At 43.5% G+C, this 13,881-nt stretch overlaps 1 protein-coding gene across 2 annotated transcripts in view; it reads right to left on the bottom strand.

The window, feature by feature from the left end:
* Positions 1 to 468: 468 nt before the first annotated feature.
* DSTYK (dual serine/threonine and tyrosine protein kinase) overlaps positions 469 to 13,881 on the bottom strand; it is a 59,609-nt gene continuing 46,196 nt past the window's right edge. For both annotated transcript variants that reach the window (XM_074936007.1, XM_074936008.1), the window contains 8 exons: positions 12,229 to 12,405; positions 11,696 to 11,825; positions 10,441 to 10,597; positions 9,530 to 9,662; positions 7,658 to 7,771; positions 6,970 to 7,084; positions 5,852 to 5,986; positions 469 to 3,721 (listed from right to left, as the gene is read on the bottom strand). In XM_074936007.1, the coding sequence (XP_074792108.1) occupies positions 3,534 to 3,721; positions 5,852 to 5,986; positions 6,970 to 7,084; positions 7,658 to 7,771; positions 9,530 to 9,662; positions 10,441 to 10,597; positions 11,696 to 11,825; positions 12,229 to 12,405 (1,149 nt within the window). In that variant the 3' untranslated portion in view covers positions 469 to 3,533. The remainder of the gene's footprint in view (positions 3,722 to 5,851; positions 5,987 to 6,969; positions 7,085 to 7,657; positions 7,772 to 9,529; positions 9,663 to 10,440; positions 10,598 to 11,695; positions 11,826 to 12,228; positions 12,406 to 13,881) is intronic.

Raw genomic sequence — 13,881 nt, 5'->3', positions numbered from 1 at the left:
TTCAAAAAAAATGTGCAAAGCCCGTAAACTGGAGCAGCTTGCTTTTTAGTTTAAAAAGGAACGAGCAAGCTGTAGAGTTTGTTTAATGTAGTTAGCAACCCTCTCAAGTAGGTTTAGATACATGTTTGGGTTCCCCCACCCACCGACCAGCAGTTGCCCAGCCAAAGAAAGTCCTACACATCCAGATATACAGTACATTTAACAGCTATACAGTGAGTAACAGCAGTGGCAAAGCATCAGAACATTGAGGCTGGAGTCGTCCAGCCTCACAACGATCCAGTCTTCCACTGCATTTAGGAAGCATTTTCTTCCATCTCATTCCACAATATGTAGTATATGAAACAATCAAGTCATTTCTGTCCTGGACAGAGCAATAGCTGAAAAGTTGCTACCTTGGTAAATCAATCAGGGATGAGTGGCTCTTATCTTTGCACAGTAAGCTACTAGCAGCTTTCAAGTTTAAGTCTAAACCTTGCAACTATGTTTGCTCGGTAAATTAGATTTATCCTATTATTACATGCTTCCAACTCACTGACTGAGGAATAAGCTTTATGCTGGAGCACCTGGAACAGCCAGCAAATTAGTGGCAGTTCGTAAACCTCAGAATGCAGCTTAGTAAACAAAGCTTCCATTCAAATCCTTTTAGGTCTAAACCCCACCTCTGCATCTTTAGAGATGCTGGAAATGAAAGCTGGATAGATCTAGTGGATTTTGGGGGCAGAGTGTGCCATTGGTTTGTATATTTTTGCAACACACATTAAGGCAGCCTGAGCCTTTTGAAGGATTTCTGTCCTATGCAGAGAGTCTTGTTTAAAATAAGCAAATGATGATACTATTTTACTGGCACTCACCACTGATTTGGGTCCACATACAAACAGAAGCCACCAGAATTCTTGTTAAATAACATGGAGCTCTTTCTATATGCTTAACAGCGAGGGTACATTTTATAGTACATCTATCTATTCATCTGCAGGCCATGAAGGCTGCTTCATGAGAGAGAAATACAGAGCCTATACAAGATGTCAATTACACATTAACGAATATCCAAGTTTGTTACTGCCTTTCGGTCTGCTAGAATTAGACTCACATAACTGCCTTTGGTTACATCATTAGCTAGTAGAGACTTTTAACAGGATAATCATTTATGCATCTTGTTTTCCCTTTGCTTTAATGAAGACTTCTTACTTCTGAAGCAAAAAAAGAGGTGATGTGAAATCTGTTATGCAAGAGGTCAAGTGCCAAACGGGGGAGGGGAGGGGGGGGAGAGAGAATAGGTAAGTGGCTGTGTATTAAGTGTGGGAAAACTTGTGCAGGCCTCTGTTGTGGATACATAAAACAATCCCAGGGGAATTTAAAACAAAAAACAAAAAAAAAAAACCCAAAGACTTCAAGGTACTTACAATCAGCATTAAAAAGGCACAGGATAAAAGTCAGGAAGGTGCCACAAAGGAGAAAGCTATACAAGACATTTCTGGAATTGCATATATAGATTTAAATTTTATTCATTTATTTTTTTGTTTTGTTACACAAACTATGTCTATCGCTGCAAAAATACTGACCTATACTCTTCTAATTCTCAACGTAGTTACTAGCCACCACAGAACAAAGTAAACGGATATAAAACTGATTAATACTGTTAAAGTCATTGGTGGCATAGATCTACACCAAGGCAGTGACGTTCCTAGTAATAGTCCTGCTTTGAAAAGATTGGTTTTTCTGGGCATGTGATTTATAGCTGCTGCCCATTTCTATTCAAGTTACTGGAGAGGTTGCAAGCTGTCTGTGGAACTATGACTACAGTTTTTATGCCATCGTCTGTAGTTAAGTAAAAAGCAATCTTTTTTAAAAAGCATTATTTCAGTTTTATTGCACACAGAAGATGGGTTAAACTAGACTGTTGAGTGAGTAACACTGCAGGGTTATTTATCCCTCTCCTTTGTTCAAACTGTTAACAGGCAAAAGGCAACTGGCTGTAATTTTGCTTTGTACCACCCAGTCAATTCCAGCAGCAAGGGGTAATAATTTTACATGCCTGCATGGTTTTGCACACGGCACACTAGATTTCCTGTTAAAATGAAGCCTCTGCCTGCCCCCATCTCCTGAAGCCGGGGGTGGTGGGGGTGGGGGTGCTGTTATACCTGGGGACAAACTGCCAAGTAATCAGTTTCCTCACACATACAAAAGGTGTCCTCCATTCAAATTCCATTCTTCTACCCCCACCTTCCCGCAAGCACTACTAAGTATCAACCTTGCCCAACCAAATGCAGAGGAATCACTGTGGCAAGGGTGTATTTTCAGAAGGAGCCCTTCATGTAAGGGGTATCAGGACTGTCCTGCCCCACACACCCCCTGCAATTGACCTCTAATTTTTAATACAACCAAACTGCAAAGCCCAAGGAAGTGAAGAGATCAGATGTGGACACAGCAACCGCTGCACCCCCGCTCCCCCCCTGCTCAAGAATGGCAGACCTGTTTTCCCTTGGGTACTTTTTCACCCAGCAAATGACTTTAAAAAGTTGAAGAAATCTTATTTAAAATGTGTCTACCAGAATTTAAAACAGTCACTGCCTTTACACTTAGTTCAAAATGAGGAAAGCATTTTAATTAAAAACACAAACTGGTAATTTTCCAGTGGGTTTGGACACCAGTCAATAGTTCCTAATGACGTCTTGTGTTTCTATAACGCTATGTGCAGTTTCTCAGAACCATTTGTTTGAAGTCCCCATCTTCCCAAAAGCCTGGGAAAGAAAGGCCAGGTTAGACACCCCAACAACCACTATTAAGCAGAGTTATCTGAAGCAATAACTTGTTTACAAAAAGTGGTCTTTCAGGTTAAGAGTAAGTCAGAAGAAAAGAAAGTCAGATAGCTTATGATTTTGGGGTATTTCTGCTGCAGTGGAATGCGGAAATTCCCCCTTAGGTAAAGTGTGGATGCTCTGATCCTGTCAATGTAAACATACTGAGTGTTGTAAGAAGCTAATGCACAACGACACTCATATCCCCCCACCCCTTGTAGCCTAAGGGTTCCACCCCAAGTAGTTACCGTCATTTGTCCCCCAAACCATCCAAGCTCCATTTTGAGGATAAGGAAAGCTGGTGGATATACTAAAGATCAACCACAGATAGCAGCAGATGGAAGATACTTTGGTTCAACTGTTACCACGGAGTGAGAACTGCAGTAATAAAGCCCTAGCGACTCAGTTGCTACCTAAAGCATTAGATGCTTTTCCTTTGGTCAGTCCGGAGGGGATTAGCAGAGATCCCTTGCGGTCCAAATGGCCTGGATTCTCCATCTTTTATTTATTCACTCATCTTTGTAATAAAAATGGGGGCTGGGGTAACTTGTGCACTGGAGAGGAATTTTTCTGGCTGCTACCCAAGTCGGAATGTCCATAATGCTCTCAGAGGCGAGACATCTTTTGTTTGCTCCAGTGCAATTCCTGTTACCGAGAAAGAGCTACTTCTTCCAAAAAGACAACTGCAAGTAGGGGGTCAGAGTGCTCCCATAATAAAACAGTTCTTTCATGTTTCCTTCAAGTAGAATCATCTAGCCCTTTGTTTGACTGTTCAGAGCTTGACTTGCAGAGTCTGTCCATGATCCGCTGCAGCATGGGCTGGACAATGCCCAGGAGGGGACGCTGGGAAGGGTCTCCATCCCAGCAAGCTTCCATCAGCTGCCAGCATTCCTCATCAAATGCAGGGAGGCGCTCTGGGCGTACTCCTGGAAGAAGGAAGAACAGGGGCTGGTAACTGCTATAAAATCTTGACTAAATAGGCATAGGAGATCCTTTGATGTTAGTCACTTTGGCTCAGATTATAGTGGCTAGGGAAGAGTAAATGTTAGCAGTTCTCAAGACACTCCTAGTAAAGAAGGTGCTGTTGTGATAATTGGGTCTAGAAATGTATCCTAATTAGGCTCATTTTTCCCAGGGAAGCTCTTAAGAACAATAACCTATCACAACAAATGATGGGAAAAACATAAGAAAGGGAGGTCAGCAGACTGAATTAGTCCGAACAAAAAGCCCTATTGCTATAACCCCAGGACTGTGTTAAGATTGTGCCTGGTAAACAAGAAAAGTGTAGAACCAAAAATTGGTAAATCAAAACTGGTGTGTCCGAAACTAGGTCTAATTGGTGGACCAAATCATGAGGGGGATGAGCTATTACACACATCCCTCCCTTTTGGGGTCCATAATGAAGAGACTTTGGTGAGAAAAAAATCTGGCTATGGGAACAAGCTTCACCATCATGGCTGCCACCCACCTTGATCTCTTGGGTCCCTGTCCTTCATCAACCTGATCCTGAGAGATGCCTGGACCAGACCAGGCCAGAGAGAGGGACCCAGATGAATTCACCAACTCTACCGGCTCCTGCTAAATCCCAAATACCACTTGGGATGAAACAGGATCGAACTTTAACAACCACCACCAGCCCATCTCAACTAACTTCTCCTTTCTTCCAAAGGACAGTTATTTACCATCTAAAACTGTCGAACAGAGGGACAGTCCTAAAACTCTCTTCAGTGAAAGGGAATAAGGGATATTAATTGAAAGCCCTATTTAATACTTTATATTTCAAATGCTTTAACGGTTTGTCCTCCTTTTCTGCATCCTTTATTAAAGGTTAAAAGGATTTTTAATGGTGTTTGCACCATATCACTAAGTGACCTGGCGTCCCTGTATACCAAACCCCAGACCTTGTTTAACACGGTTTAATGTTGGACAGTGACTGAGTTACATTAATACTTTTGGCCCATTTAGTCCATCTATATTAATAGAACAGTGCCCAGCAGTTTCCCCAGCCACTTCAGATGGGGTTTTAGGAGCTGTAGAAATGCGTACTGTTAAATCTCACAGCTGGTAATGGCAGGAGGCACCAAGCTAAGTATGAATGTGCATGATTCAGATCCACTGGAGCAGCTGGCCACAGGAAAAGGCTTAATAGCACAGGGGAAAGATCTTTTTCAGTAGCTAGCCCACAATTGCAGAACTCAGACCTGGAACACGAGAATGAATGCACATCTTGCTTCCTTCTGAACAAATTCATGGCTCATCCATTTGATTTAGTGTCTCTCGTACATGGAAAAGTTGTAGACAGGCATTAAAAAGAATAAGGCACTTACACACGTAAAGTATGTGCTACCACAGGATAGCAACTGCACTGTTAAACTATTTTCTAACTTGGGAAGCAGAAGTTCATTGCTCAGAATGGGAAACGATAATAGACAGTCTTCCATGGTAAAAGATTTTCAACCTTCTACTCACCAATCATCCCCAGCATTTTACAATTTTAGCACCTAGTCAAAACACTTGAGGGTGAAGGATTCGGATGGCGCCTGGAAATAGCAAGGAATTAAGCATTCCTTAAAGGATGATGACATATCTGGCTGTTTCTGGGATGTGGTTTACTCTACCTTCTAACCTTAATACATCGTCCTTTTGAGGCAAGAACAGCATTTAAAACGTTGTGCTAGCACCGTTACAATAATCAGCAGGGACAGGTTGTGTTTTATCGGAAACGATTTTAGAACCGTGCCAGTAACTAGAGAGATTTCAGTTAAACCTTAAGTGACAGGCCTTCAGCATATCCCACTGAAGTCTGCCCAGATTCCAGCTAATCTTTAGAGAGGAAAAAAAGTGTCCAGTGTCATTTACCCATCTATACTCTTGGAGGGTGACAGTCTGCAGTGCACTTTTTACTCAAAGGCCACTAAATCCACAGAGAGGCTGGGACTGGAAATACAGTTCCTAGTTAAGAAAAACTAGAAGGGGGTAAAAAAGATTTAGTTTTCCAAGAGGTTTCACACAGTAGTAGATCACCTAACAGCAGTGCAGCATAAAATCAGACATACCTCTTCTAACATTGTTCCAAAGGTGGTCTTTGCTTGCACACCTCTCAAAGGCCTCTGGTAACTTCACGTGTCCTGAACAGATGTACCAAAACAGGATACCAAATGCATAAACATCCACTGAGTTATCATATTTCCCTGTGGCAAATGAGCAACAAACAGGTTTGAGCAACAGGACAAATGAACGTCTCCAGAGTTTGCCACCAATATAAAATAAAAGGTACAAAACTAATTTGAGTATTTGCATCACAGCCTGGTGTGTGTTATTGTACAGCATGGAAACAACCTAAGGCCTCCAATCCTTCAAAGCAGTCCTATTAAAGCCCAGGGGACTACTTACAATGTATAGACGGTAAGCAGATGCTTAAGTCTTTTCAGGATCAGAACCTAGCATGTTAACTATGAACACTTTATTAAATCAGGAGCATCTGCATGTTACCCTTTGAAGGATACACAAACAGGTTTGCTATGATCACTCTAATCTTAAAAAAGATGCTGTTCCTGGTGACATTTTTGTGCTGCACTTAACAGGATAGGGTTCTGATCCTGATGGAGCCCTTTAGAAACTACTGTAAAAAATGAAATAGACCCCCCCCCCCAAAATGGGGGGGGGGGGAGAATTTAAAAAGGAAAAAAATAGTTGGTGTCAGAACCATAATGCTGCGAGTCAAATTTTGAGTCAAGATTTATTTCATCTTGGGGAGGATATCTAGGTTCATTTCCCATCCTCAACTCTGAATTTCCCCAACTTACTCTATGATTTGTATGAAACCGTTTATCAGACCCTAAAACACAGCTGACCATTTTTTTTAAAATGGTTTGTACCAGAGAGACTAAATACCTCCAATAGCCCTTCCAGTGTATTAATTTGTTATTGACTTCTGTAGGCCATATGAATCCCATAGTAACCTCTCTTCTCAAAGGAAAAAAGAATGGAGATGATCATCACTTAGACTGAAAATACAGGAAGGTGAAGTTAAATGCACACCACATGCAACTGAAGTCTACCACAGTTTTGACTATGTTTTCTCCCTCCAGAGTTAAAAGGCATAGTACAGAGTTTGGGGCCTTCAGGACTGGAGCTGCAGACAGTCAATAGAAGATTCCATTCACCACCTTACCTGTAAAGAGCTCAGGAGCCATATGGATGGGTGTCCCAACAATACTGCCAGACATCATGGCCTCAGGCTTGCAGAATCCCAGGTCTGTGATTTTGGCTCGATTCTTTTTGTCAAGCTGTAGAGCCATCCATACATCAGGTGATGGTTAATCATGCTTTCAACCCTATTATTGGCTTTTTAATATTAAAAGCAACTTTACAAAACGTATTCGTGTTTGAATTGTTGGGAGTTTGCTCTAATTACTGACTGCTATAGGACTGTAAGAAAAGAGTAAGTAACAGGACAAGTTTTTACATGTTTATTAACCAGGAGGTATGGTCTAGCAGTGTGAGAACAGGACCAGGAACCAGAAAGTCCTAAATCTAATCCCATCTGTAACAAACTATCCTCTCAAGTCATTTCACCTCTAACCCACTTGCAAAATAATAATAATGCTTCTACAGCTGACAGGGACATTTTGTAATACTAATATTTGTAGTAAGTGTTTTGAGGAGTTCATGAAGAGTGCCATCAAAGTGAAAAGCATTTGTTCACAAGTCTTCTTACGGAAACATTTACGTGAATAAGGCCACTATTTCATTTACTGTCAATGTTACAAACAATTTATTAGTTCCCCTTTGGCAGTGGAGATAAAAAGGCTTTTAGGGACTAACCAAGAGAAAGTGAAGTATAGAAAGATCACCCTTACCAACACATTTTTAAGTTTGATGTCCCGATGAACAAGCCCCTGACTGTGCAGAAACCGGATCCCTTCAACTACATCCAGGGCAATCTGCAATCGTGTCTCCAGTATCAGCCCAGCCTGAGGAAGAGGCGCACACAGGAGGATTTACTAATCCCACAAATGTAAATTACTTTGTATTTGTGGGATTTCCTGGTCCTTTCCAGTAAATAATATCTAGCTACTAAGTGACCCTTTAACACATGCAAGGAGCTCCTGCCAGAGCCATGGGTGAATGCCAAGCAATGGAATGGACTTGGCATGAGCTGCTTTTGTTGCCAACATCCTGGTACATTAGTTTAACAAGGTTCTGAACATGGTATCTGCTTATCCTAGTCTGTTTAGTTCTTTTGATCAGTAACGAAACATGCCGTCATGATCCCACTATTTACTCCTGAAGTGGCTGCTAAACTGGCACAGACAGCTTGATGGAGTCAGCCAGGACTGCAGGCAGCAAGATGAAAGGGATGGATGTGCCAACAGCAAAAAGGCCACATGACTTCTGAAAGTAAGGTATCCGAAACATTCCAAGTTGTCAGCTGCTAAAGATCAAGCAATGCAACATCTCTTATGCCACCTTCACCAATACAGGTCAGATCAAACACAGTACAGCAGTCTCAGCCAGATTAAAGCATTATGTAATTATTACAGTAATGCAACTGTACTCCATCCTGAAGACTTCCCCTTCAGGACGATCTTGGTTATAGACCACTACCCCAAGAAGTCATGTTTCCTTTCACTTCTACAGTACATAATATAGGTTTTTTTTAATTATTCTTATATTTTATGCCTTCATGTGTTTAAATCAAACTAAGTGTTGTCCGTTCTACTGCTATACTGACACAGGGCACAGCGTCCCCGCTTCGTGCTGTTTACAACAGTTTGAAGCACCAACTGTTCAATTGGGTTTGTCAAGCAAAAGAGTTTTCTTCACTTTCTGGTCTAGACAGTCTAGTATCACTGTTCTGCTAGACAGCTGCTGTGTTCCACCCCACAGGTGGATGTGCTTCAGGTTGGCAGTATGGGTGAAGTGATTCCCCAAAAGTTCCCTGGGCTGAGAGGGATTTTTGAAGTGTAAGGTGCTGCAGAAAATAGCTGCAAACCGCAATCTGAAAAGGCACCTGAATTGGACCTCTCACATAGAAGCTGAGAGTTATACCCTGGGAAATTCAAGTACCAATTCCATCTAGCATTTCAGCTTTCAGCTAGTGACTTCCCTTTTAGGGGACTTTCACTGTCAGATACACTGGCAGTATGGTAGCCTGTTTAAAATAGGCCAATTCAGCTTTTCCTACTTAAAATGGCCATTTGCAGGCCTGAATTCTCAGCTACACTAATGTCGCTTTACACCACTCCAGCAGTATAAGAGGGCCTTCATGTAAAGGAGAATTGGAAGCTCCTAAAACATTATAGATCCATAATTAAAACTCGGCCTAGGTATGTCAAAAGTTCTCCAAAGATGTGCTCAGATGTATTTTTATGGTTGCTCTGTAGCCCAAATTTAGCAAATCAAGGATATGGTCCACTTGCACATTTAGCTTCCTGGCCGTTTGAATCACAGACCAGAACTGGCTAAAGCTAAATTTTACATGCAAACACAAAATTTGCAACAGTCACAGTTAAGTAATCTGCCATTCTCATCACTTTGAGTGCTGCTGAGATTGTACATGGATGCATGACATGCCTTCCATGTATTGCTAAACAAATACTTGCTCTGACTAAAGTCAGTTACAAATATATTGAGGGAAATGACACCAGAAAGTGGTAAACAGACCAATAGCTTTCTTCTAGACCAGTTTATGAATTCAACTGGTGCTTCCAGCCATTTTTCCTTCTCACCCTTAGTCCTGTATAGAGATCTCTGTGCAACCGCTCCATTATCAGTAGGACAGCAATGCTGGAACCTCCCCCATAGCTGTAATCTATCACAGACCCATGGAGATCTACCAGTCGCTCATGCTTTGGTAAAGACCTGTAGAAACAAAATCAGAACAGATAAACATATGGGAATATATTCCCATAGACTACAATTCTGCCTAGTTTCCCTCCTTCCCTCTTAAATCAAGCCTAGCCTCCTTATAAGGGACCCAACATCTGGGCTCTTAACAAGTGTAGTAGGACAAGACAGGGGAGGACTGACAATGCTGCTCATTGCTACCACCACTGTGGCTACAGCAACGGACAGATCACTGAGTCAGTGTGTTGTAACAGAATTGTCTGAACTGCAGTATAGGCAGCTCTATACAGCCAAGGCTGGTTACGTTTCCTACATTGTAGTCCCACTCTCATTTTGTTCAGTGAATGCAGAATAGCACACTTTGGGCAGAAAGAGTGCACGGTACTAGATGAAGGGAGAGACGGTACATTAGATACCAAGGCCAGGACAGGGACAACTGTGCAACACTATGCAATACTAACTCTGACTTTTATTGCAAGCAGCAGCAGAGGACGCGAGTATTGCAGACACAAGAGAATCAGCCCTGGGGACAGATGAGGTGGGACAGCAGGTGAGCTTTGCACTGTCTTGTCTATTCTATAATTAGCATTGACAGTCACCTGAAAGTCCTCAGTCAAAGTTGTGCAGCATTTAGTGGCAATCCTCGGCACTGACCAAGTTACTGGGAGCAGCAAGGAACTACACTGGACCAAAGTCTCTGCCTCAAGCCACATAAGACAACCTGCATAGCTATCGGAATCTAACCAGGTTCAGCTGGCATTTGCAGATTAGAGGAGAGTTTACCAATACACACCTCATATAGTGAAACTCAAGTGCAAGGTCATTCCAGTGCTTCTCGTCTGGAGGGACAACGGATTTGAGAGCACATGGGAAATGGCCTCCCCAACTATCACACAAGTACACCACTCCATACTGCCCTCGGCCCAGCTCACGGCCTAGCTTCGGTTTACCTGCAAACACACAGCAATGTGTCAGTTTGATCAGAGGTAAAGTTTCCACGTTCTTCCCCTCTAGCATCAGTATCTGGCTAGGATGATGCCATAAACTGAACTAGTATTTCACATTCAGGGGGAGGTAGGTGGGTCCTTCTTGAAATCAGACAGTTTAAGTTGTTAGGTCAGTGCTATATTGGAACTGGTATAGGCCACAATATTTATATGCAGCCCTGTACAATCTCTCTCTGAACTCTTCTGCAAGTGTGACTCACCCCCATACGAGGAGGTACCAAAGAGGAAAAAGGGGAGTTCTATCTTCATTGCTCATTCAATCCTTCGTCTAATCTGAGACTGCCAACACAGGAGACATAGCAATGGTTGTCGTGGTTTAGGATATAGACATCTGTAAGCGAACAGGACTCATTCCAGCTAGCAGCATACAAGCCACACAACCCTCAGACAAGCTTTTTGGTCAGTACCCACAAAGGCTGGGTTTGATCCCATGACCACAGAGGTTGACGGTTCCATATCCCATTACCAACCCTATGAATCATCCCAGGAAGTCTCATAGGATTTAAGAGTAAGTCTTCAAAACAAATCTCTGTATCTTTATCGAGCCTGCCTAAAAGTTCTTGTTAGGCCCACAAATTTGTTGTAAAGTTTTTCTTTTTAAAAATGAGCACAGCATTGAAGTATATTTGATTTAAACAATTAGCTTTGCAAAGTTCTATAATTTACACCCCGCCCTTCCATAGAGTTCTCCCAGTTCTGTGTCTACAAACTAATTGTTTTTAGCTATCCATCCTACTGCCCCCTGATCAGCCTTCCCACAACATCCTACACTAGAAGATGGGCGAGGTTTTTCCCTTTCATAGGCCTGCAGGCCTCGGAGCAACCATACCCAATACGTCGACTTAGTTGGCACGTGTCAAGTAGAAGCAAAGTCAGAAGCAAATCAGCGTTCCAGCCAGCACTATTCTGGTATAATAATCTACAGCTAGATGAGGAGTCCCCCTTGCCCTTGCTCTCCCAACCCCTGCAGAAGCAGGACAGAACTAATCCAAGACACACCCTCGCAAGAGGCTGGAAAGAAGATCGGGTGTAGGTGCTCACCATGTAACAACACATCTTGCAGAGACCTGCTCTCCAGCGAGAGGCGTGCTAGCCGAGGGGCATGGTCTTTCCGCACCTTCAGCCAAAGGTCTTCTGTTTTCTCCAGCCTGCCTGAATGGCCAGCCTCTAGCTACCAAGACAGAAGGCCAGAGATTATGTGTAGAGTCATTCCACATGGTCACATGCCTCACATAGAAGCAAAAGGTGAAAGCAAGGCAAGACACTGGAGTCTATGGGGTCCCATTTTCAAGATGGGTCATTTCATTAGGGCACCCACTTCATTGCAGGGATGGCTCTAAGTTAGCTTGCCATGCTGATGAAGCCAAAGCATCACAAGCCAGAGTGTCTCCCACTAGACAGGCAATACTTCTACATTGAAGAGGACAGCAATGGGCTGACTATTCTGCCCACCATTTGGCCACCTCACTTGTGACAGTTCTGGTTTCCCAGAGTGGCACTGTACAGAAACCCCAATTTGTTTCTCCTCATGGGGCTCTGCATTTGCACTGCCCACCTCACAGCCCCACACCTACCTGTCGCAGAGAGGCTGCAAAAGCCTCATGAGAGCTGTTTAGCCTGGTCCGGAATTGGCTGCAGATGCTCTTCGCCAGCTTGGAGGCGCTGAGGCTCTCAATAGCATCCTGAGCTACTTTCCGCTTCCACTCCATGGTGATAGCAGGTGGGCTAACCCAGGTAATCCGCTGAACTATCTAACAGAACAGGACTGAACCAATTAAACTGAAGGGCCAAATCTTGCCCTCAGGCCTGATATGCTACTTCCTTCGTTTGAAATCTTAAGAGGTCATCTGAGGGCAGAATTGGGTTCAGAAAGAAGAGCAAGTATGGTTCTTTGAGATGAGTTGCCCACACAGCTTTTACTCTCGGCATGCAGGTGCCCTATGTGCACGAGTCCAGTTTCTTTTCAATAGCAGTGTTTCATTGGAGCCACATCTGCACTCTGCACCCCCTTGCTCCCTGTAGCTAAGCGGGCAGGGCCAGCTGCACCTGTAATCCATTCCTTCCAATAAGGATCCCCTAGGAGCAGGATTTCAATCATCAGGGAAGGAGATTGGGTCATGGCATCTTTGTGGACAACACATCTGAAGAATCATAGAATATCAGGGTTGGAAGGGACCTCAGGAGGTCATCTAGTCCAACCCCCTGCTCAAAGCAGGACCAATCCCCAATCAAATCATCCCAGCCAAAGCTTTGTCAAGCCTGACCTTAAAAACTTCCAAGGAAGGAGATTCTACCACCTCCCTAGGTAACGCATTCCAGTGTTTCACCACCCTCCTAGTGAGAAAGTTTTTCCTAATATCCAACCTAAACCTCCCCCACTGCAACTTGAGACCATTACTCCTTGTCCTGTCATCTTCTACCACTGAGAATAGTCTAGAACCATCCTCTCTGGAACCACCTCTCAGGTAGTTGAAAGCAGCTATCAAATCCCCCCTCATTCTTCTCTTCTGAAGACTAAACAATCCCAGTTCCCTCAGCCTCTCCTCATAAGTCATGTGTTCCAGACCCCTAATCATTTTTGTTGCCCTTCGCTGGATTCTCTCCAATTTATCCACATCCTTCTTGTAGTGTGGGGCCCAAAACTGGACATAGTACTCCAGATGAGGCCTCACCAATGTCGAATAGAGGGGAACGATCACGTCCCTCGATCTGCTCGCTATGCCCCTACTTATACATCCCAAAATGCCATTGGCCTTCTTGGCAACAAGGGCGCACTGCTGACTCATATCCAGCTTCTCGTCCACTGTAACCCCTAGGTCCTTTTCCGCAGAACTGCTGCCTAGCCATTCGGTCCCTAGTCTGTAGCTGTGCATTGGGTTCTTCCGTCCTAAGTGCAGGACCCTGCGCTTATCCTTATTGAACCTCATCAGGTTTCTTTTGGCCCAATCCTCCAATTTGTCTAGGTCCCTCTGTATCCTATCTCTGCCCTCCAGCGTATCTACCACTCCTCCCAGTTTAGTATCATCCACAAATTTGCTGAGAGTGCAATCCACACCATCCTCCAGATCATTTATAAAGATATTGAACAAAACCGGCCCCAGGACCGACCCCTGGGGCACTCCACTTGACCCCGGCTGCCAACTAGACATGGAGCCATTGATCACTACCTGTTGAGCCCGACAATCTAGCCAACTTTCTACCCACCTTATAGTACATTCATCCAGCCC

This window comes from Natator depressus, chromosome 21 (genome assembly GCF_965152275.1).
Source record: "Natator depressus isolate rNatDep1 chromosome 21, rNatDep2.hap1, whole genome shotgun sequence".
Lineage (NCBI taxonomy): Eukaryota > Metazoa > Chordata > Testudines > Cheloniidae > Natator > Natator depressus.
This window is presented reverse-complemented; position numbering and strand designations above follow the sequence as displayed.